The 19,192-nt window shown below is 49.4% G+C and overlaps 8 protein-coding genes across 8 annotated transcripts; 3 read left to right on the top strand and 5 right to left on the bottom strand.

Annotated features, from left to right (window-relative positions):
- Nucleotides 1–387: 387 nt before the first annotated feature.
- On the top strand, nt 388–2,176 carry Pdw03_6313 (TRNA nucleotidyltransferase; the record flags this gene model as incomplete). Its single annotated transcript, XM_066101304.1, has 3 exons — nt 388–1,276; nt 1,332–1,889; nt 1,938–2,176. The coding sequence occupies 3 exons, from the start codon at nt 388–390 to the stop codon at nt 2,174–2,176; spliced, it is 1,686 nt and encodes a 561-aa protein (XP_065956387.1).
- Nucleotides 2,177–2,288: 112 nt separating this feature from the next.
- On the top strand, nt 2,289–4,099 carry Pdw03_6312 (Armadillo-type fold; the record flags this gene model as incomplete). The annotated part of the gene is made up of 3 exons (XM_014680134.2): nt 2,289–2,441; nt 2,490–2,685; nt 2,736–4,099. The coding sequence occupies 3 exons, from the start codon at nt 2,289–2,291 to the stop codon at nt 4,097–4,099; spliced, it is 1,713 nt and encodes a 570-aa protein (XP_014535620.2).
- A 231-nt stretch (nt 4,100–4,330) lies between these two features.
- Nucleotides 4,331–7,357, bottom strand: Pdw03_6311 (Polyphosphoinositide phosphatase Fig4; the record flags this gene model as incomplete). The annotated part of the gene is made up of 1 exon (XM_014680135.1): nt 4,331–7,357. The coding sequence occupies one exon, from the start codon at nt 7,355–7,357 to the stop codon at nt 4,331–4,333; it is 3,027 nt and encodes a 1,008-aa protein (XP_014535621.1).
- A 1,503-nt stretch (nt 7,358–8,860) lies between these two features.
- On the bottom strand, nt 8,861–10,626 carry Pdw03_6310 (Peroxin 12; the record flags this gene model as incomplete). Its single annotated transcript, XM_014680136.2, has 3 exons — nt 8,861–9,015; nt 9,105–10,463; nt 10,569–10,626. The coding sequence occupies 3 exons, from the start codon at nt 10,624–10,626 to the stop codon at nt 8,861–8,863; spliced, it is 1,572 nt and encodes a 523-aa protein (XP_014535622.2).
- Nucleotides 10,627–11,525: 899 nt separating this feature from the next.
- On the bottom strand, nt 11,526–12,976 carry Pdw03_6309 (ATPase synthesis protein 25, mitochondrial; the record flags this gene model as incomplete). Its single annotated transcript, XM_066101303.1, has 2 exons — nt 11,526–11,550; nt 11,613–12,976. The coding sequence occupies 2 exons, from the start codon at nt 12,974–12,976 to the stop codon at nt 11,526–11,528; spliced, it is 1,389 nt and encodes a 462-aa protein (XP_065956386.1).
- Nucleotides 12,977–13,204: 228 nt separating this feature from the next.
- On the top strand, nt 13,205–15,207 carry Pdw03_6308 (NMD3; the record flags this gene model as incomplete). The annotated part of the gene is made up of 6 exons (XM_014680138.2): nt 13,205–13,263; nt 13,370–13,469; nt 13,564–13,777; nt 13,871–13,946; nt 14,015–14,227; nt 14,283–15,207. The coding sequence occupies 6 exons, from the start codon at nt 13,205–13,207 to the stop codon at nt 15,205–15,207; spliced, it is 1,587 nt and encodes a 528-aa protein (XP_014535624.2).
- Nucleotides 15,208–15,992: 785 nt separating this feature from the next.
- On the bottom strand, nt 15,993–17,061 carry Pdw03_6307 (Nucleotide-binding, alpha-beta plait; the record flags this gene model as incomplete). Its single annotated transcript, XM_014680139.1, has 2 exons — nt 15,993–16,369; nt 16,449–17,061. 2 exons carry the CDS (start codon nt 17,059–17,061, stop codon nt 15,993–15,995), a joined length of 990 nt encoding a protein of 329 aa, XP_014535625.1.
- A 383-nt stretch (nt 17,062–17,444) lies between these two features.
- On the bottom strand, nt 17,445–18,730 carry Pdw03_6306 (Mitochondrial carrier protein; the record flags this gene model as incomplete). Its single annotated transcript, XM_014680140.1, has 2 exons — nt 17,445–18,422; nt 18,488–18,730. 2 exons carry the CDS (start codon nt 18,728–18,730, stop codon nt 17,445–17,447), a joined length of 1,221 nt encoding a protein of 406 aa, XP_014535626.1.
- Between the last annotated feature and the right edge of the window lie 462 nt (nt 18,731–19,192).

The following is a 19,192-nucleotide window of genomic DNA, read 5'->3' as shown; positions in this document are numbered from 1 at the left end:
ACACGGGCGACAACAAAAATAGGGCAACAGTAGCCGTGAACTGGTTGAGCACTATAACCTTTTAAAGAGGTTGAGGGTCGCTCTGTCAGTTTCAAACGCAATACAAAGTCCTCGTGTAGAGGCTGATTGTCGATCTCGAAGTGGTGATGCAAACCACGTGAGGGCCATGCTTATCGACAATCAAACTGACTCACTTTCTCAGAGCATTTGACCTGGCTATGTTCAATGAAGTTGTACCCTTTCGTGTGTTTATTTAAGGCTTCTGGTCTCTCTTCATTCAAAGCTCCACTTGCCCGCACTCTAGCGAGAAGAGCTGGTCAGATACGCTCGTTTCAACAACATCTCCCCCTCCGAACCTACCCTGCATCTGTACCTTGTCGCACTTCCATGCGCAACCCCGAATTGGAACCGGACTTCTCAGAACGAGCCAGCAAAAGGCGACGCCTTTCTTCCCCGACGCAGGAAGGCTCATATGCAACCATGAGCCCCGCCATGCCTACTATCGAGCTCACTCCGCTTGAGAGCACCCTACGAACCCTACTTCTCGATGTCGCACAATACATCACCGAGCAGCAAACCACCAAGGAAGGTATTGCTGTGAATGATCACTCCGAGACTGTCTTGCGCTTCACAGGTGGGTGGGTCAGGGACAAGCTGCTCGGAATAGGGAGCCATGATGTCGACGTGGGCATCAGCAACATGACGGGATATCAGTTTGGTATGGCCCTGAAGGACTATCTGGATATTCCAGAGAATCTTGAAAAATACAAAAAAGGTCCGAATGGGGAAATGCACGACGCCATTGTGAGCCTTCACAAGATCGAGGCCAACCCAGAAAAGTCAAAGCACCTCGAGACCGTCACAACCAAGATCTTCGGCCTGGATATTGATTTGGTCAATCTGCGCAAGGAAACATACACAGATGACAGTCGAAATCCTCAGATGGAGTTCGGTACCGCTGTCGAAGACGCTCTGAGACGCGATGCAACTATCAATGCGCTTTTCTACAATCTTAATGAGTCACGGCTCGAGGATCTCACTGAGAGAGGATTGGACGACATGAAGAAAAACACTATTCGATGCCCGATGGAACCATACCAAACTTTCAAAGATGACCCACTGCGTGTGCTTCGATTGATCCGCTTCGCGAGTAGACTGGGGTACCGAATTGAGCCCGAAACTGAAGCTGCTATGCAGATTGAAGATATTCGTGAGGCATTGAAGCTCAAAATCAGTAAAGAGCGAGTGGGAGCCGAGCTGGAAAAGATGTTGCGTGGTGAGTGATTGCGCTTGTCCGGTACTTTGCATTTCTGACAAGACATTTATCCCAGGCTCCGACCCTCGCGGTGCATTGCAGTTCATTGATCGTCTCCAACTGTTTCCCACTATATTCGCTAATCATCAGGACGACGTCAAGGCTGATACATCGACATGGCCCCTTGCCTACAATACTTTGGCACGATTGCTGCATCCAGAGGCTGGTGACAGCGAAGAACTTCGGACAGTTACTAAGCGCCTTCGTGAAATCTTATTCCGCGACGAAACTACCATATACTATGCCTGGATGATTGCAACCTTCGCTCCTTGGACTTCGATCCCTGGCCGTGCCGGGAAAGGAACCAAACCTGTGCCCCCGCGAGCAGTTGAGGTTGGCAGGGACAGCCTTCGCAGTGATAACAAGACCCTCAATGCGCTCCGCGCTGCTGCTCTGCATTACAAGGACACAATTGCGATCAAGACATGTCTTCTCGCCAACGAATTGAGTGGAACACCGGCGGAAATTCGACAACGCATTGGGTTGCAAATGCGGTCGTGGAATAAGGACTGGAAGCTTTGTATTCTCCTGGCCATCCTGCAAGAAAACATGGCGCTCCGTGACTTTGCAGAAGGTAAAACCCATCCCTTGATGATAATCTCCCCATTCTTACGATTTGTAGTGGCCCGTGAATACGACCAGTTCCTTGCGTATATTGTAGAAAACGATCTGGAGGGTGTTTGTGATCTCAAGCCCATTGTAAATGGCGACGAAATTATGAAAAGTCTGGGGGCCAAAAAGGGACCTTGGATGTCCAAGGCAGTTAACATGGCTCTGGAATGGCAACTTCTTCATCCTGATAGCACCGACAAGGAAAAGGTGCTGGAAGAGATTGCGGGTCGACGAGCAGAATTGATGTGACGTCCCAGATGAAGATCCCGATGACAAATGAAAACCACATTCGCGGACTTAAAACTACTTCACTCCGACTGTTTACAACTTCTTTTCTATTTTTCTTGTAAATATCTCCGCAATGGATAAACTGCGTAAGGAAGCCCGCGAGGCTCTTGAGCAGAACCCTGGCAAAATGCCAATCACTTTCTTCCCCGCCGTTGCAGCGTCTAAATGTGATTTGAGTCAATTATGGCAAGACGTTGCTACTTACGATCACTCGACACATTTGAATGTATGTTTATGTCAATTCAGCCAAGGCAGATGAACTGATTTTTTTCAGATTTGCGAGAGCCTCGTCACTGTAACCAGTTATATTGACTACTGGGATGGGATGCTGCCAAATGACCAAGGCCCGCGGCCATTGAAACCAGCTGAGGCTAAAGCCGTAAACAATTTATTCGACTGGGCCAGTGCTGCTGCACTACCTTCGTCGGATTTCGCAGTTGGTTTTGATGAGACTGCCGAGATTTCAGACGGCAAGTGCTCTTACAGACATGTAAAAGCTTTTACTAACTGTGCTACACAGAAATGATCAAAGCCCAGAACGAGAGTCGATTTAGATCTGAGCTCGCTCTGGAGCTGATTCTAGTTTTAAATAAACCCTTGGCAGGACTGCCAAATGGCCAACTAGACAATGCAGCGGATGTCCTTCTCGCGGGGGCATGTTTTGCCAACAAGCAAACCCCATGGGCCACAGCAGACAGCTACAATGCGGCATCGATGCTCATGAACGTGTGGGTTCAGAACACTCGTCACAGTGATACATTCTGGCCTGTCATCGACTTCATCCTCAGGGAAAGAATTAGGCCTCTTTTTGCAAAGACCAAGAATCCCGCCATCACCAGTGCCGGCCGCAAGAACTTCCACCCTCGAACTCTACCTCGCTTCGGCGCAAGCGATCTAGACACATCGGCCAAACCTTGGAAGACCACCGATGTATATGTCGCAGCTGTGCTGTCATGGATGCTCTCTCAATACCAACCCGAGGACAAGACACATTTCGAAGCGCACTTCCAGCTTTTTGTGCCTACTATTCTAGCAATGGTTGATGACAACAATCTCCCGTTCAAAACTGAAGGATGTGTCCTACTCACTCAACTACTGCGACCGATCCAAGAAAGTGGCTCGGACATCCTCCAACGAACCAACCTCACCTCCGTCTTCGAAGACGCCGTCACCCCTTGTCTTCTTTCCCTGCCATCCATCACACCCGAGGATAGATCCCTCGAGCTACTAGGAGCAGCATACCCGGCCCTCCTCTCCACCCTCAAAACCGCCTACCAAGGCCCCACTCAATCCGAAAAGAATAAAAAGGCCTACACCACCAGCCTGGCCAAAATCCTCCGATCAAACCTCATCTCCTCATTCCACCACGTCAGCTCCAGCACTCCAGCCTCTGGCTCAACAGCCTCCTTCCCACATCCCCGCCTCTCCACCTTCCTCCTAGAAAAGATTACAGTCATTGTCGCCGAGCTGGGAATCCATGCCACAAAGTACCTCCAAGAACTCATCCCAATCCTCTATAGCACACTATCAAACCCCTTCGGAACAGCATACCCTCCACTGCTGCTTGCCGCAGCAGTAGCTACACAAGCGGTGATCAAGAGCGCACACCCACGGATCTGGCGCTGGCGCGGTGAAATCCTAAGCGGGCTGAGTTCGTGCTGGCTTCATGCTGCCGATGACAGCGGGGATTCCGTGGCTGAACTAGCCAAGCTGAAGTGCGAGTTGCAGCAGACGCTTCAGATTTTGAAGCTTGTTTTGCTGAATCCGATTGCTATTGCGGCCGATGTCCCAGAGCCGGAACAGGTGCAGGTGAAGGAAAATGTGGAGAAAGAGTTCCAGGAGCTTGTTGATGCGGATGCAGAGCTTAAGGGTCTTTTTATTTGAGCGTTGTGGGCATTGTGTTGTGTGTCTGGGAGGGGCGGGCTTGTTTAAAAACAAGTTGCAAGAAGTATGAGAAGCTTAGTTGGAGATATCTGTATGGTGGATTCAAATCAAAACTTACTCTCGGGACGATCTATAGAACCCTAAATCAAGTAAAATTACATGCAATGAGGGTATCATTTTGCTGGGCTAAACGCTGAAACAAAAAGAAAATGGGGTTTCAAGTTCGTAGCATCATGGATCAACTCGCTGCTTGAAAAGGCTCTTCCCGCGCAACCATTGACGGTACCGTTTGTACCTCTTCTTCTCATAATCCTCGCCCACGACAGTAAGACCATCCTCAGAGACATCCAGGAACTCAGCATAAGCAAGCATGTTTATCCCAGCCCTTGCTTCCAACGCAGATTCCTCGACATTGCACTTGTTCGCGTACTCCAGGAGATCGAGATTATAGCCATGGTCTTGCAACGACGACGCAGTCATTTCATCTTCAGATGTGACGACAAGCGGAACCTTAAGCGGGTGGTTGATGTACCGCTCGTATTCTTCTGCCTCGGCACTGGTGACAGAGGGGCTCAGCGAGTCACTGACTAGCTGGCCAAGGGTCCATTGAGCAATTTCCGCTTTGCTGGGGGTGGATTGGGCGTTGGGGGGATTGATTGGTGGGATGCGAGATAAATCAAGGATTTTGAAAGCGGGCTCTTTGATGATGCCCGTAAGAGGGGGTTGTTTCTCAGATGAGGGTGGTTGGTGAGCCCATGTGTGTGGGGATTCGGGCAGCGTTGTCGTGCTTGATGAGGCGCGACTGCGGCTGATGGATGGCTCCTGGATTTTGACGGTGCGCTGTGGTATGCGTTCGCGTTGGATTTGCTCTTGGGGGATGCGAGGCACAAAGGGACTGAGATCGGGGACTGGGTGTCCTGGGCGAACTGGGGGTAGGTATCGGGACGTGGAGTTCATTTTCAAGGAAAAGACTTTGGAGAGGGAAGAGAGAGCAAGTGGTCGGTAGTATTCCAGCCAGAAGTCATCAAAATGTGACAGTGATGCTCTAGGATGGAATGGGAGGGGTGGGAATTCCCTGGACTCTAAATATTCTGGTGTGTACCAGGTGATATAGCTGGGTTTCTTTCTGTCAAGGTGGGATTTGGGATCGGTGTGGTGGAGATAGTAATCCGATGGAAGATCCCAGAGCATTGGAATGCCTTGTGCAAAGGCATAGTTTCCAAGAAAGAGGTTATACGCCTCTTGGCGCTGGGCATCAAGGAAAGAGTTGTTGTAATACCGCTTGAAGCTTTCCACCATGTCACGAGATTGGCTGCTCCATTGATTGATCTTGCGGTAGGTAGCCATGGTGTTCACCAAATGCGATCCGCCGTACTGAATAGCGATAGTGTCTCCATGGTCATGCCACATGTTCGTGAACAGATTGACAGCGTCAGTATCATATTCTACAGTTGTGTCATCTATGACACCAAGAGCATGGAGCTGATAGCCAAGTGCCCTCTTGCCAATGACAAACTGTGCAGCATTTGTTCGGTCAAGGCAATCAATGCAGTTGGTCCTTGCGATGCCGTTCTGAAGCTGCAAGCCGGATTCTGCGTCATCTCCATTCTTGAAAAAACCTGTTTGGGGAATGATGCTGCCTGCAATACCTTCTAATGTCTCAATAACATCCTGATCCCGGCTTTTTGCAGCACGGCTCATGTCCCACGCCTCGTAGATGAGCTTTTTGTCTTCAGGAAGAAATTGATTCAAATAAGTCACAGCGTTTGTGAACTCTTTGAGTAGTTTTGACTCTCTTGGGGTTCGTTCGCGAGATTTCACCAAGTTCAGAACATAGACCGGAGCGCCATATCTTCGAAATAGATCATCGAAATGTAATGCCGCAGCCGAGTAGAATGGATCCACGAGATTAAGCTCAATATCCGGTTTTGGTGATACTCCCGTGTTTTCTTGAGTCCAATGAAGAGGAATGCTCCCACGATGTTGAACATAGGAAGTATAGTGAGGGTTGGCATGAAGTCTTGGGCCAGCAGAGTGGAATGATGTTGTTATTTGTTCGCATACAATCTGTTCGGTCTCCACATCGTTGGCCACGTATCCCAGGTCGTTCGCGCCTCGCTTGAGGAAGCGCGCCCCAGCAAAGAATCGGGATCGACGCGCAATGATTGTGATGTAGACCACTCTTCCATAGACACTCATCTTTGACTGATCCACGTATCCATGAATGATAGGTAGACACCACTCGTACGGATTCTTGAGGGTCTCGGCAGCCGGGGAAAGGAGATGATGGTTCCAAATGAACATGGACTGGTAATCATTTGACGACGGTTGTGGATGGCCATCCTGATGAGCCTTGCGATCCCGGCAGATATTGTGCTGAAGTGTGCGAGTAATGTCGTAGGAGTAGCTGAAATAGAAAGAGCGCGACAGGTCCAGATTATTCAAAATTGCAATATATCGTGCCTCCTCCGAATGCTTCTCAGTTTTCAAATGCGAAGGTTCCGAGGTGGTCAATGGGATCAATTCAGTTTCGTCGATCTGATACACATTGTGACCACCCAGCATGGCAACCTGGCTCCTCTTGGTAACGAGTAGCATGTAGTGCACACTCGTGAATCGGATGAAACCAAGCAATGCCCATGCACTGCACTTCTGGTTCAACCCGCCAGAGCTCTTGTTGCCGTCGTCGATTGCATCCAGCAACTGAACCATCTCTCGTTTGTTGTACACCATGTCATCTTCGGTAATACCCAACTCGCCGGAATCTGAAGTCCGATCAATTTTCAGAATCCGAAAACGAGTCTCGGCAAGATTTATCCCAACGATATAGAATCTAGTCGCGGTTTCGTACAGCGTATATTTGTGCATGCGGTTGATCCCTTCATCCTCCGAATCTGAAGCTGATTGGTGTTTCTGTGCAAACTTCGGCGAAGCCTCTCGCTCAAAGGAGGTTGCAACCTGTGGCTCCTCATCTTCCCCATCCCCTTCCTCTTCCTCCTCAATCCGAGCTCCCGATGGATTGTACGGCAACGGGAATTCCGCCATGACCGAGGCACCATCAATCATTCCAGTATCATCAGTGCGCTCTTTTTGTGAAGACAATCTCAGGCTTGTCGTTTTGGTAGTTGGTCCCCCTGTGCTTTCTTGTTTCGCCAAATTCGGATCTGAAGGGCCGGATGGAATCGGGGGATGCTCATCATGGAAAGGTGTGTCCTGGGACACTATTCCAATGAGAGACACATCATCAAAGCTCTCCATAGCTCAAGAGGCTTAAATCGACAGAAAATGAAGCTGGAAAGGCTGCATATTCAGATGGTTTCGGGTCAAAAGGCGATATTTGAAGTTCAAAGAGGGAGGTCCCCACACATGACGTCGTAGTAAATAGCGGCCAATTGATCATTCAGGCCTTTGAGAACTAGGTACGGAGTAGTTAGATCGGTTTGGTTTTATTTGTCTCGTTCCTTGCCCATAACTGTGGATAAGCCCCACCAGCTCTAAAGAAACAGTTTTCAACAAATCTAACCCCATATTGTACCCTTCATGTGGTCTTATACTGTACGATCCCTGCAGAGGCAGATTAGTCCACTGCAGGTACCTCGAATGGCGAATCACCTATGGTAATTTATGTCTAAGCGATGTTCTTGAGTCTGGCAAAGCTCCTTCTGCCACGACCATGCCCCATTGACATAGTTCTCGGTGCGAAAAGAGAAACATTCGTCACACCGCTACGGCAAAGCCATCTCACAGCTAACTCTGATTCGGGATGTTCAAAGTACGTTGTAATGACAGAAATCGATGGGTACAATAAAGCATGGTATCAATGAATATACATCATTCTCTAAGATAAAAACCTGCTCTATATCAAATGCAGATTAAGCTAACTGAACATTAGATGCAATTGAGATACTCCGTACAACATACAACATACAGCGCGCCGTTATGCGCGGACCGAGTATTTTCCGGGGTTATATGTCCTGTTTTCAACGTATTGTAACGTGGTATTCGACATACAACTATCCATTTAACACAGCTTAGATGGGTTAAAGACAGATTCCATGAATTGCAAATTACCGTTATATGTCTCTTTTCTTTTAAGCTTCTAAACGTGCAATTGATTCCGTTTATCGTTTCGCAGCTTGTACCTTTGCCTCGTCTTGCTCTCACTGTCCTATCGCCAAGTCCTTGAGGAACTAGTAGCCTGCTGATGGGAAACTAATCCAATTCAGTGGCTCTCCTCTCCAGGATGTTGTCACCAAGAATAGCATCAACGCCCAGCAGTGGTGAGGTACGATAGAAGTACGGAGTACAACAAAGTCTGCAATTCAACTGTAGGCGGTGAGTTGACCTGTTAACCTTTGAGAAATGGATCAGAATCGAAAAGGGTTCTTTGCAAATGTCCGATACGCTGGGACTTGAAACATCCAATCCAAAACTTCTGAAGTTTCTCGCCAAAAGGTGCCAACGTTCATCTGTCCTCAACGGATAAGGATGACACGCAAGATGTTAAGATTGTAGAGCAAGGCGCGTAGTCTTGGAACCGGCACCTAGCAGAAATAGAGTACCAAAAAGCTGCACCAAATCAGAGGACCGAAAGTCGAAAACTTCTGTGAACGCTTATATACAGTACTTGAAGGTTCATTGAAAAGAGGATGTCCCCGGTCCCCACATAGCATCGCTGCGGTAGGTAGTGGTCGACCCGTCATAAGAGGTTTTGTGAACATAGGGGATTGGGGGTGGAGGCCTTTTCGGGATATACCTTATTTAGAAGCCGTAGACGGTGTTCCAAATGGGGCTGAGAGGGCGGGGAACAAGAGTTCTCTTATTGCGTCGTAGCAAAGTTGCACCCTCTTTCAGACTCCAATCGAAAGCAGTGGTGAACAATGTGTGCTTAGCAATTAACGTATAGAAAATGGGGACTATGTAAGGCCAAATCAAACCAATACCCTCCTCAATCCCTCAGTGCCCCCAAGCACTCTCCTCCCTGTGACAGGACACCTCCCCTTACCACTCTCCCATTTGCCAGATCGTTTGCGGGCACCTGTTTCAGCGTCGCCTCCGCTAGGACTTTGCTTTGCCTCTTCATCATCGCCTATGATCTCTTCTTCCCAAGGTGCGCCAGCACCCTCGCCGGTCATGAAGTCCAGTTGGCGCTGGTGCTCACCGTTCAACCAGTGGAAGATGCACACATAACAGAACACGTACCCCGTCTGGCAAGCGGTCGGGTTAACGAGCGCACCCATACAGACAGGGCAAGTATTTGCACTAGAGGGGTCAGCTGGGGGCAAAGACACTGTGTAGATAGGGAGATAAGAGGTCGCGGAGATGGGGGATTGATGGCGACGGGGAGGCTTAAGTGCTGGTTTAAGATCACCAACAACGCTCTTGATCTCCTGCTCGGCCTGCCTCTTGGCCTTTTCTTTCTCGTCTTGGATTGACAAATTCCGTCGTTCCGCGGGAGAAGTCAAGCCCGCCACAACGGGGGCGGGCAGATCTAAAACCTCAGTTGCCTTGCGGGCGAGCTGACGAGAGAAGTCACTTGCATGCCACCATTCTAGGAATTTCAGGGCGAAGATCGAGGCGGGAAGGAAGTAGCGCAGCGAACTCAGAAGCTGAGTTTGGAAATTCTGGGGACTAAGAAGACCCAGAAGACCCCCGCCGGGTCGCCGGGATCGCCCGGTACCGGGACCGAGCTTGGGATCTAGCACTGCGGCGATGGCGCGATGGTCTGCGGTGCCAAGGCGGCGGATGCGCGTGCCGATAAGCCACAGAAACGGGGAGGAATACTTCGTGTTGTCGAAGAGGTAGGCGAGGTTGAACGCCAGGACGGAAAAATAGTATGCCGCATTCACAGATGGGTATACATTGCGCAGGAACCACTTGTAGTAGAAGAAGATGCGCTGGCGCAGCGACGGGTTGGCCGGCAGGTCGTCGCTGGGATTATATCGTGGGCCGCCACTGGTGACCAGGGATGCATGTGGCGCGGCATGGATATCGTATCCTTCGTCTAACTTGCGTTTTAAGTAAGGAATGCCGACCATGGCGAACAAGTTCTTCCAGATGTCCCTCGAGTGTAGCTTAAGGGCCTCGCGCACGGGGCCTGCGGCGCCGACCTGGGCGCGCGGGATCTCGCCATTCTTGGTGCGGAGAACGCGCTCACGTTTCAGGGAATAGAAGTTTTCTGTAAAGGAGCCGCCGAATGTTCGCAGGTAATATCGTTCGACTATTAATGAAAGGAGGGCGTAGACTTCGTCGTAGGAGTTGAGGATCCGGAGGAGGTAGCGCGGATGGCGATGTGTTGCGACTGCGAGAAGATAACGCAAAGATGGAGGAAGAAGATCCGAGAGCTGTTGCTCGGCGAGAAGTTCTGTTGTCGAGGGTCATCTCCACGTTAGCGATTCCAGTCTCATATATGGGGGGGTTATCCGCATCTGGGGTCTCTATCAACGCGGGGAAGCATTAATTGACTTACCGAAGAGCGATGGCTTGTGCTCGTCGAACTCCTGTTGAAGACTAGGAAGGTACTCCATTGTCAGAAGTACCAGTCATCCTTATCAGGGTGGCGTTGAAGGTGTTTGAAGAGGGATGGAGAGGAAGAGTTGCCGGAACCAGTCATCATATGCCGAGGCTCAGAGCTGACAACGTCACTCCGGGCACCTGATATATCCATGCCCTTCCTACCGTACTATCGTCAGAGATCTGATCACCACTACTTGAATATTCAACATTAAGATACGCATGTAATATTGTACACTGGAGAGTTTATGCTAGATTGTTTTACAAGTTGATCTCTTGTCGTTAAATTTTCCCGAACATGTGCTTCCTGGCATTCAGTCCAGAGCGGAATATAGAAACTTGGAGACACTCCTTCATCTCGGTTGTGGAGTGTCGGGTCTGCCACTAAAATACACTGCATGATGGCTGTTACGATCGGGCCCTGTAGCACAATGGCAAGGGACTCTCGATTCATCAATGCCACCCCCGTTGACAGACACTTGCACGCTCGCACTTCCTCGCCCAGTTCGGCATGCAACTTGAACAGCCGTACGTAATCCTCTTGTGTGCAGTTAGTACCTTTCAAGGGAAGCTGGCGCCACAGTCGCCAGAATCCGTCATTATCCCCACATTGAAAAGTGTCAACATAAGCTGACGCGCATCTACTGCGTCAAATGGAACCTTGGCCGCCGCGAGTATCTTGGACAGTCGAGACAAGATTCGTTTCTGAGACTCAGTCCGTTGAACCGCAGACAAACTTGGAAAACTCTCTTCCGGATGCAGTTCGTCTAGGCTCGAAGGTGCTGGATTTGGTACACAGACTGCTTGATAGAGCATATAGAAAATTTTCATGTTCAAAATCGGCACACCACGCACGCTCAAACGATCCAGCACTAACAAAGCAAGCTCCATGCCAGCCTCTGAAGAGCAAATCTCAGACTGCTCGGTGATAACGCCCACTGTTCTCGGTGTTAGAAGCGCAGAAACAATATCGAATCCAAGGTCATCGGGAAGGTCATACCCGTCGCGAAGAAAATTCGAGAATGTGCCAAAAAGGGCGTTCTTGGTGTAAGCTGGGTGTTGGCGAGATACAGCTATGGAAAACAATTGCAATCGAAAAGTGGCTTTCTCCTGTGCAGAAAACCGTGCGGCGTAATTGGTATAGAAAAGTCGCAGAAAAAGAGTGGACTGGCGATCATTTGGGCCGCTCCCAAGCTCATTTCGTGCACTATCGGCCGGAAGTTCAGCGAGAATCTGAAGCAAAGATGTCGGTGTCAATTGTAATGTAACTGCAGCTGCGCTGCCTGGAAGTGTAGAAGACGAAGTTCTTATGCCAGGGAAACTAGCATTTAAACCAGACTCGGTAGAGTTCATGGCAGGTAGTGCGAGCCTACGCATGGTATGAAAGCCTCTCCTTTGGCCAGGAATGGAGCCAAATCCATCTGACATGGATCTGGGGGGCGCAGCACCAGTCTCGGATAAATCCTCTATGCTCTCCCGAATATTCTTGCGTCCTTCACGAGCCAAAGTAGCCTCCCAGAGGCCATCAAGGTCGACATCAGCCCGTTTCTCCTCGGTGAAGATCTGGACAACCACACTAGTCCCAAGGTCAAGATTACCGAATCCCTCAATTCCAACATCGCTCAACTGAGTCGTAGTAGCGCCTTTATCCACCGTACCCGCATTTACACAAATCCATCCTGTGGTAATTCCATCATCCTTTTCGTCGATCATTGCGCCTGCTGCACTCGCGGCTCGCGCTCGTTTGGCTTTACGGCGCAGTTTTATTTTCAACTCGTTGCGACCAAGTAAGCCGTCAGCGTAGGGAGACAATTTGTATTGACTTCTCAACCAGCGACAGAGACGATCCGCAGACACGTTCAAATGTTTTACACTGCGAGCAGTTCCGATGATCATGATGACATTAGCACCGAGAGCTGCAGGGATTTCGAGGCCGCGTAGGTCAAAAAGCTTGAGACCATCCAAGCCCAAATCCTTATATGCATACTCTAGCAGTGTCGGGAGCATCTCTGGCGAGTCGTCTGGGATCTGGGGAAGATGGGCTTCGGTCATCGAGCGCTCTTTATTGACGGGCGCCTCTTCCTGCAGATACCAGGGGATATGCTGTGATGAGGCTAGCGTATTGGATTTCGACTGCGCTAGTGGCTCTTCTGGTGCAGAAAGATGAATATCAAGCTGGTTCGAAGTTGGAGGGCGATCAGACCGCAGCAAAGTTACAGCGGAGAAAGCTCTAGGGTTGGAGATTGAACGGGAGGAAAGTGGAAAGGACCGTGGCATTGGGATGCCAGAGACAGAAACAAAGGACCGCAGCACCTCATGCCGACAAGTCTGGCAGGTAGCCCCTCTTAAGAGAGCCCTGCTCATGGTGATGGTTATGTTGGAAAAAGAAATGTGGATCTTGAATTGTTCCAACAGACAAGTTCCAAGCATGATTTGCTTCGATATCAGATAACGGAGGCAAACACTGCAAACAGCTGAGTCATCAGAAAAAAAAGATTCGGGTGGGGGACGATTATCACAAATCCAAGGCGTTGGAAACTCTTTTAGTATTTTTTCAGTGTTTGGCTCTTTTTCCTGGGTCTACTCATCAGTATGTCGATGGATCTTGATGAACCCGTCTATTTCGCGCAGCAGGAGAAAGTCGCAGCCACGTGAGTTCTTATCGCAACTTTTTTTTCTACACATCCAACCCCGCTGGGGCAATCTTCCATACTCGCTATACTGCAACCCTAGGTGCTAACTACTTAACTCAATCAGAATTCTCTGCTGCAACTGTGGCGCTGCTATCGATGGAACACTATCAGCTGGAGCCCTATGCTCGGACTGCATTCGTCTTACTGTCGATGTGGCCGGAGGTGTATGTATAACTCCATTTGTGGGCTTTGTCAAAAGAAGCTTTCCTAAATGTCCATAATTTGTTCCAGCTGACATGAACTCTTTCTGGCTTATAGGTGCAAAGAGAAGCCGTGATTCACTGCTGTAGGGATTGTGAACGGTGGCTACAGCCCCCCAACAGCTGGGTCGTCGCAGCTCTCGAGTCGAAGGAACTACTCGCCATTTGTCTACGCAAGCTCCGTGGCCTAAACAAAGTCCGAATCATCGATGCTAGCTTTATTTGGACGGAACCCCATAGCAAGCGACTGCGTTTGAAAATCACTATACAAAGTTAGTTCAAACCCCTACCGATGAAGGTCGCCGCAAGCATTCGGCAATTCAATACATCATCCGGCCGTGAGATAGAAGCTAACAACCCACAAGCGGAGGCCTTCCAAGGCACTATTGTACAACAGCAATTTGAGGTTGAATATGTTATTGCCAATCAGCAGTGTTCTGGGTATGTCAAAGTCCTCCCCAACCAATTGGCCTGAATCCAAGTGGGAAAATAGATACTAATAGCCCTAGATGTGCCAAGAGCTATACGCATCACTCATGGGAAGCATCAGTGCAAGTCCGGCAGAAGGTCCCTCACAAGCGGACATTTTTGTACCTGGAACAGCTTATTCTCAAGCACAATGCCCACAGGGATACTGTCAATATCAAGGAAGTACACGAGGGCCTTGATTTCTTCTTTTCAAAGAGGAATGAAGCCGAACGCATGCTTTCATTCTTAGAAAAGTTGGTGTCTCCCTTCCATCTACCAATAGGTGCAAGTTCACTGACAGCAATCCAGAAATATTCCGGTTAGATGCAAAAAATCCCACGAGCTGATCTCAATGGATATACACACAAGCGTTGCGAACTACAAGTTCAATTTTAGCGTTGAGATCATCCCTATCTGCAAGGACGATCTGGTTGCTTTACCGATTAAGCTGGCCCGCTCGTTGTCTGACATAAGCCCGCTCGCTATCTGTAACCGGGTAGGCACGTCTATCAATCTTTTGGACCCTTGCACCCTGCGGACAACCGATCTTCCTACTAGCACTTACTGGCGCCAGCCATTCCCGAATCTTGCGGATACCACCGAGCTGAGGGAATTTATCGTCTTAGACATTGAATCCACCGGCCACTCTAATGGTCGGTACCTCCTATCTGAGGCCACAGTTGCTCGTGCTTCGGATCTAGGATCCAACGATATCACCTATTTCACACGGACTCACCTCGGTGGTGTTCTACACGTGGGTGATTCTGTTCTCGGGTACCATTTGTCAGGAACCCAGTTCAACAATGATCAATTCGAAGCAATTGAGAACAGCAACCAGTACAGCTCAACAATTCCGGATGTGGTCCTTATCAAGAAGCACTATGTCCGCAGCAAGAAGTCCAAGGCCCGCAGCTGGCGTTTGAAGCGCATGGCTCGCGAGCACGAAGAGGAGGCGACTGCCGCTGTGGTCAACGTTCCCACAAGCAAGCGCCAGGAGCAGGAGCAGGCTAGGATGGAACAAGATTACGAAATGTTCTTGCGTGACGTTGAAGAAGATCAGGAACTGCGTCAAACCCTCGATCTGTACAAAAACCGCCAGTACCAGGTCAGGGCAGACCAGATGGATGAGGATGGTGATGATGACATGGACGAGGATGGACAAGCCTTGCCGAAAATCAACATGGATGAGCTGCTTGATGACTTTGATGAGTTGAACATGGAGGACAACGAGTAGCAATCCGAATGTTACCATTGATGATCATGGCACCGGTTGGCGTTTGTGTTTCTGGGTTTTCAATCAAAAAGTTCATGGTTTCAAACGATACGTGCAACGTACAGCATGGAGATGCCAAATTCTTATTCTAGGATGGAATGGATCAATTGCTTCAGATGAAAATGAATCACAACCAGAGCACGAAGCTGATTGGGATTCTGAAGATGAATGGGGAGTAGATTATAGGAGTACTGTAAATGTAAGTGGTAGTCTTGGGGACTGTGTCGGAGTTACCGTAGCCCGTCATTCTATCCTCAGCCAGTTTCACGACAATAAGAATTGATTAACATCTGATCATTGTTATGTCCTGAAAAAGAACCAATATTAAGAGTGAACAAGATGAAAGAGGCAAGTATTACCTGCTTGGGGCAGACTGGGGGCAGCCTCAGAACAAGTCGCCCTAGGACGACTGGTATCAAATAACTGACTCCTGCCATGTTCCAAGTCTCTCGAGTAACTTGGAAACTGCGATGGGACCAACATTTTCAAACCAAATTGTCCTGTGGACATCAAGTCTGCAATATTAACTCTTGTTTCCTTCATGAGACAACTACACAGAGAAATGGCGTTTCCTCTGGTCTTGTAGATCTCAGATGTTCATGTGGCAGTACCTTCCTCCATTCTCATATGGACAGGGCTCTTTTTCCTCTTGAAGTACACGTAAACATTAAGTAGGTCAAATGGATGAGATGGACAGACCAGAGACCATAAAAGCCAATGAAAAACAAGAAGAATGAGATCCTAACTTAGAAGATCTTCCCAAGTACCCGCTTTGCATCATCAGCCATAACACCATCCTTCGACCCCTTAACAACCTCATTCTGCTGGAAATGGAACCGCCTTCTCGTAGATTGCGCAGCCTTGAGCTGCGGCAGTTCCTTATCCCCATCGCCAGCCGCCTCCAACCTCCTCCTCATCTTCTCCTCATTCTTTTTCGCCATACCGTCAGCAATACGACCACTCTCAACACCCGCAATGAACATTTTAGCTTCCTTGGCTTCGCGAGCATCGGCAATCTTCCTCTTGCTTTCCCTTTCGGATCTCTCTCGTTGTACAGATTGCATGAGATCCTCCCAGGAGTATCGTGAGAGATATTTGATGTTCCACACATCATCGTGATACCCTTTGGATCATAGCACTTGTCAGCTTTTATTGTGAAATAGCAGGGATTCATTCAAGGGCGAAAAGGCCGGCAGACTCACAGCTTGACTTCAAACCACCAACAATTGTCGCATTCAATGTCTCCGCGCAGATCTTGGCCGTCTTTTTGGACTCAAACTCGATCCATCCTTCCGTGTAGAGCTTTCTCTTATTCGAGCGGCTGCGCTGACCGGCTGCAGAGGGGAGAAGAGGCGCTAGGAAAATCTTCGTGATACCTCCGAACCCTCTCTTCTCAAGCATTGCTTTCAGGGCGAAAGGTTTAAGGTATGGCGGGAGAGAAGAAAAGTAAATGACACCCGAACGGGGTTTCTTGGGTGCTTTGCCGGTGGCTAGTTTCGACAGCTTAGCGAGCTTGCCCTTTGCTTTGAGCGACTTGGCTGATTTGGTGCTGGGTTTTGTTGAATCTTCTAGACTTGCGCCGCCGTTTTCATCCTCGCTGTCTTTGTCTTTGTGTTCGAGGTTTTTTTTGTCATCATCCTCCTCTTCGTCAGACTGCTGCGAGAAATCTTGCGTGGTTGTCGTCCGCCGCCGCTTCACGGCCCGTCCTTTGCTCTCCACCGCATTGGCTTCGGAGTCGTAGCCACGGTCACTGCCGCTGGCCTCATCATCACTGGCCGCAATGTCTAGGAAGTCGTTGTGTTTGCGGGTCGTCATTTTGTGGAATCCGAGTGGTGTTGATAGACTTGGTCGTGGGTGGCGGAAGTCTGCAACTTTTTTAATGCGGGTGGTCTGTGCCCTCGGAGTCAAGCGGTTCCAATTTAGATCTACTGATCAGCCACACATCAGCCACATATAAAAGGCAAAGAGTTATCAGATGTAGGATACCGAACAGCATGAAAGGGTTTGAAAAACAATTTTAAGTAAATCGATAAGGAAAATTCTTTGAAATCTTTATACTGGCATGTCTCTTTAGAAGCCAGTCGAGCTCTATATGCTAAAAACAACCATCCCAAGGTATCCACGAACGCCACAGAGAACCAACATCAAGAGCCTTCATGGTATATTCAAGCAAAAAAAAACATTAACATGTCACAAGTCTAACTGATACCAAGTGATCCCTTGGCTCGCTCATAAACGTAGAAGCTCACTGCAACCATGGGAACGACCTTGACGTATCCAATGGTCAGTCCAACCCAGAAGCCTCTGAACCCTCTCTCAAGCCAGATTGTGCGCGCCGTTTCGGCGATTCCAAGTCGGCGTCCGTCACCGACTGCACCACCAACTTGCATGCGCCGACGTAGGACCTCCACTGGATATGATGAAGTCTGCGAAACTAGACCGGCCACAGCACCGGATAAAAGCTCGGATGTGGTATTTAGCTGTGGTCTTTTGGGTCGATCCGCGGGATTTTCCAACTCCGTTGTTCGTCTGAGAGTATAGCGCGCCACACTTGGGTGGCGGAACAAATCACCCACTGTGTCATGGGTGAGGAAAGACATCCCGGCGTACGGAAGCATTCCGAGGATAGTCGGGGAGAAGCCACGGTAGAAATTGGCAATTCCGGTGCGCGGTAGAACTTTCGAAACGGCAGATGAAGCACTTTCGGCAACAGCAACGGAAGAAGACTCGGCTGCCGCGGCAGAGTGGGTTGATGGGAGTTGAACACGCTCGTTGTAGATTTGCCGCCACACGTCCACTAAGCCTAAGCGGTGCGATTGTCGGGTTTCGAACGCCATGCGCACGCGCATTAACTCCAATGGATATGTGAAACATACAGAGGTAACACCGGCTAAACTGCCGGAGACCAAGCGGCGGAACGGGGTTTCATGTTCGCTGGAAGGAATGAGAACTGCGCGAATCTGCTCGTATGCAAGGAACTTTATAGCGGCGTATGGGAAAATTCGAAGGAGGGTTACGGAGTGGCCCTTGTACAGGCCTTGGAAACCTTCAGTACGCTTGATATCTCGAATCGCTGCTGCCAGGCCAGTCCAGCTGCCCGTGTATTTGGCGAATTGAGGATTTGACGCCTGGAAGAGGATCTTCACGCGATCGAGGGGCGCTACCACAGTCTTGGCCTATAATGACAGGCGCAGTAATCAGTACAAAGCTCACAATTGACCTACGACCCATGCAAACTTACCGCACACCCAGCCAGTCCTCCCGCAATTCCACTCCTTATCACATAATCCAAGCTACGCTTTTGAATCTTTTTATCGCCACTCTCTGTTTTGTCCATGGCGGCGGTCATATTTGATATTTTTGGTTTCGTAGCGCCGACAGGCGACAATCCCGGCTGTGCGGTCTCGCTCATCAGAGCGGACTGCGGAGTGGAGTATGAGGATTTGTTGAGGTCATAGGCATGGTCCTTGGGACCAGTCGACATGGGATAGGAAGAGGAAAAGAAAGACGCGGTAGTGAGAGAGCAACCGAGGCCCAAGGAGGGGGAGAATATCCGGGGTCGTCCTCGTGATCAGTTTCGGCGATAATCAGCCAGAGTTCTCGGGGAGCCGGATGATCTTCGGGACGCTTCAACTGTGCATACAGATGTCTGAGAGTTGATCGGATAGCACAACAAGCTTAAACAACATATGCAAGAATGATATGATAATGCAATGGCCCAAGATGAAAACGTTCTGGGGGTGTTTCCACTGACGTATTTGCGAAGTTTGGATAGTCCAGACATTGTTGTTACGAACATTCAGACGTGCCGATACCACTAGCCCTCCGCGAATAACCGGCGGAATACGGTACCAATACGGCCCGCAATGTCAGCGAGTCCCGAGTAGCCGGTTTGTCATCGTACTCTTCATCCACTAGGACTTGTAGCCGATATCCTGCAGTCTTA

This window comes from Penicillium digitatum, chromosome 2 (assembly GCF_016767815.1).
Source record: "Penicillium digitatum chromosome 2, complete sequence".
NCBI lineage: Eukaryota > Fungi > Ascomycota > Eurotiomycetes > Eurotiales > Aspergillaceae > Penicillium > Penicillium digitatum.
The sequence above is the reverse complement of the archived record's forward strand: the minus strand, read 5'-3'. Positions and strand labels throughout refer to the sequence as shown.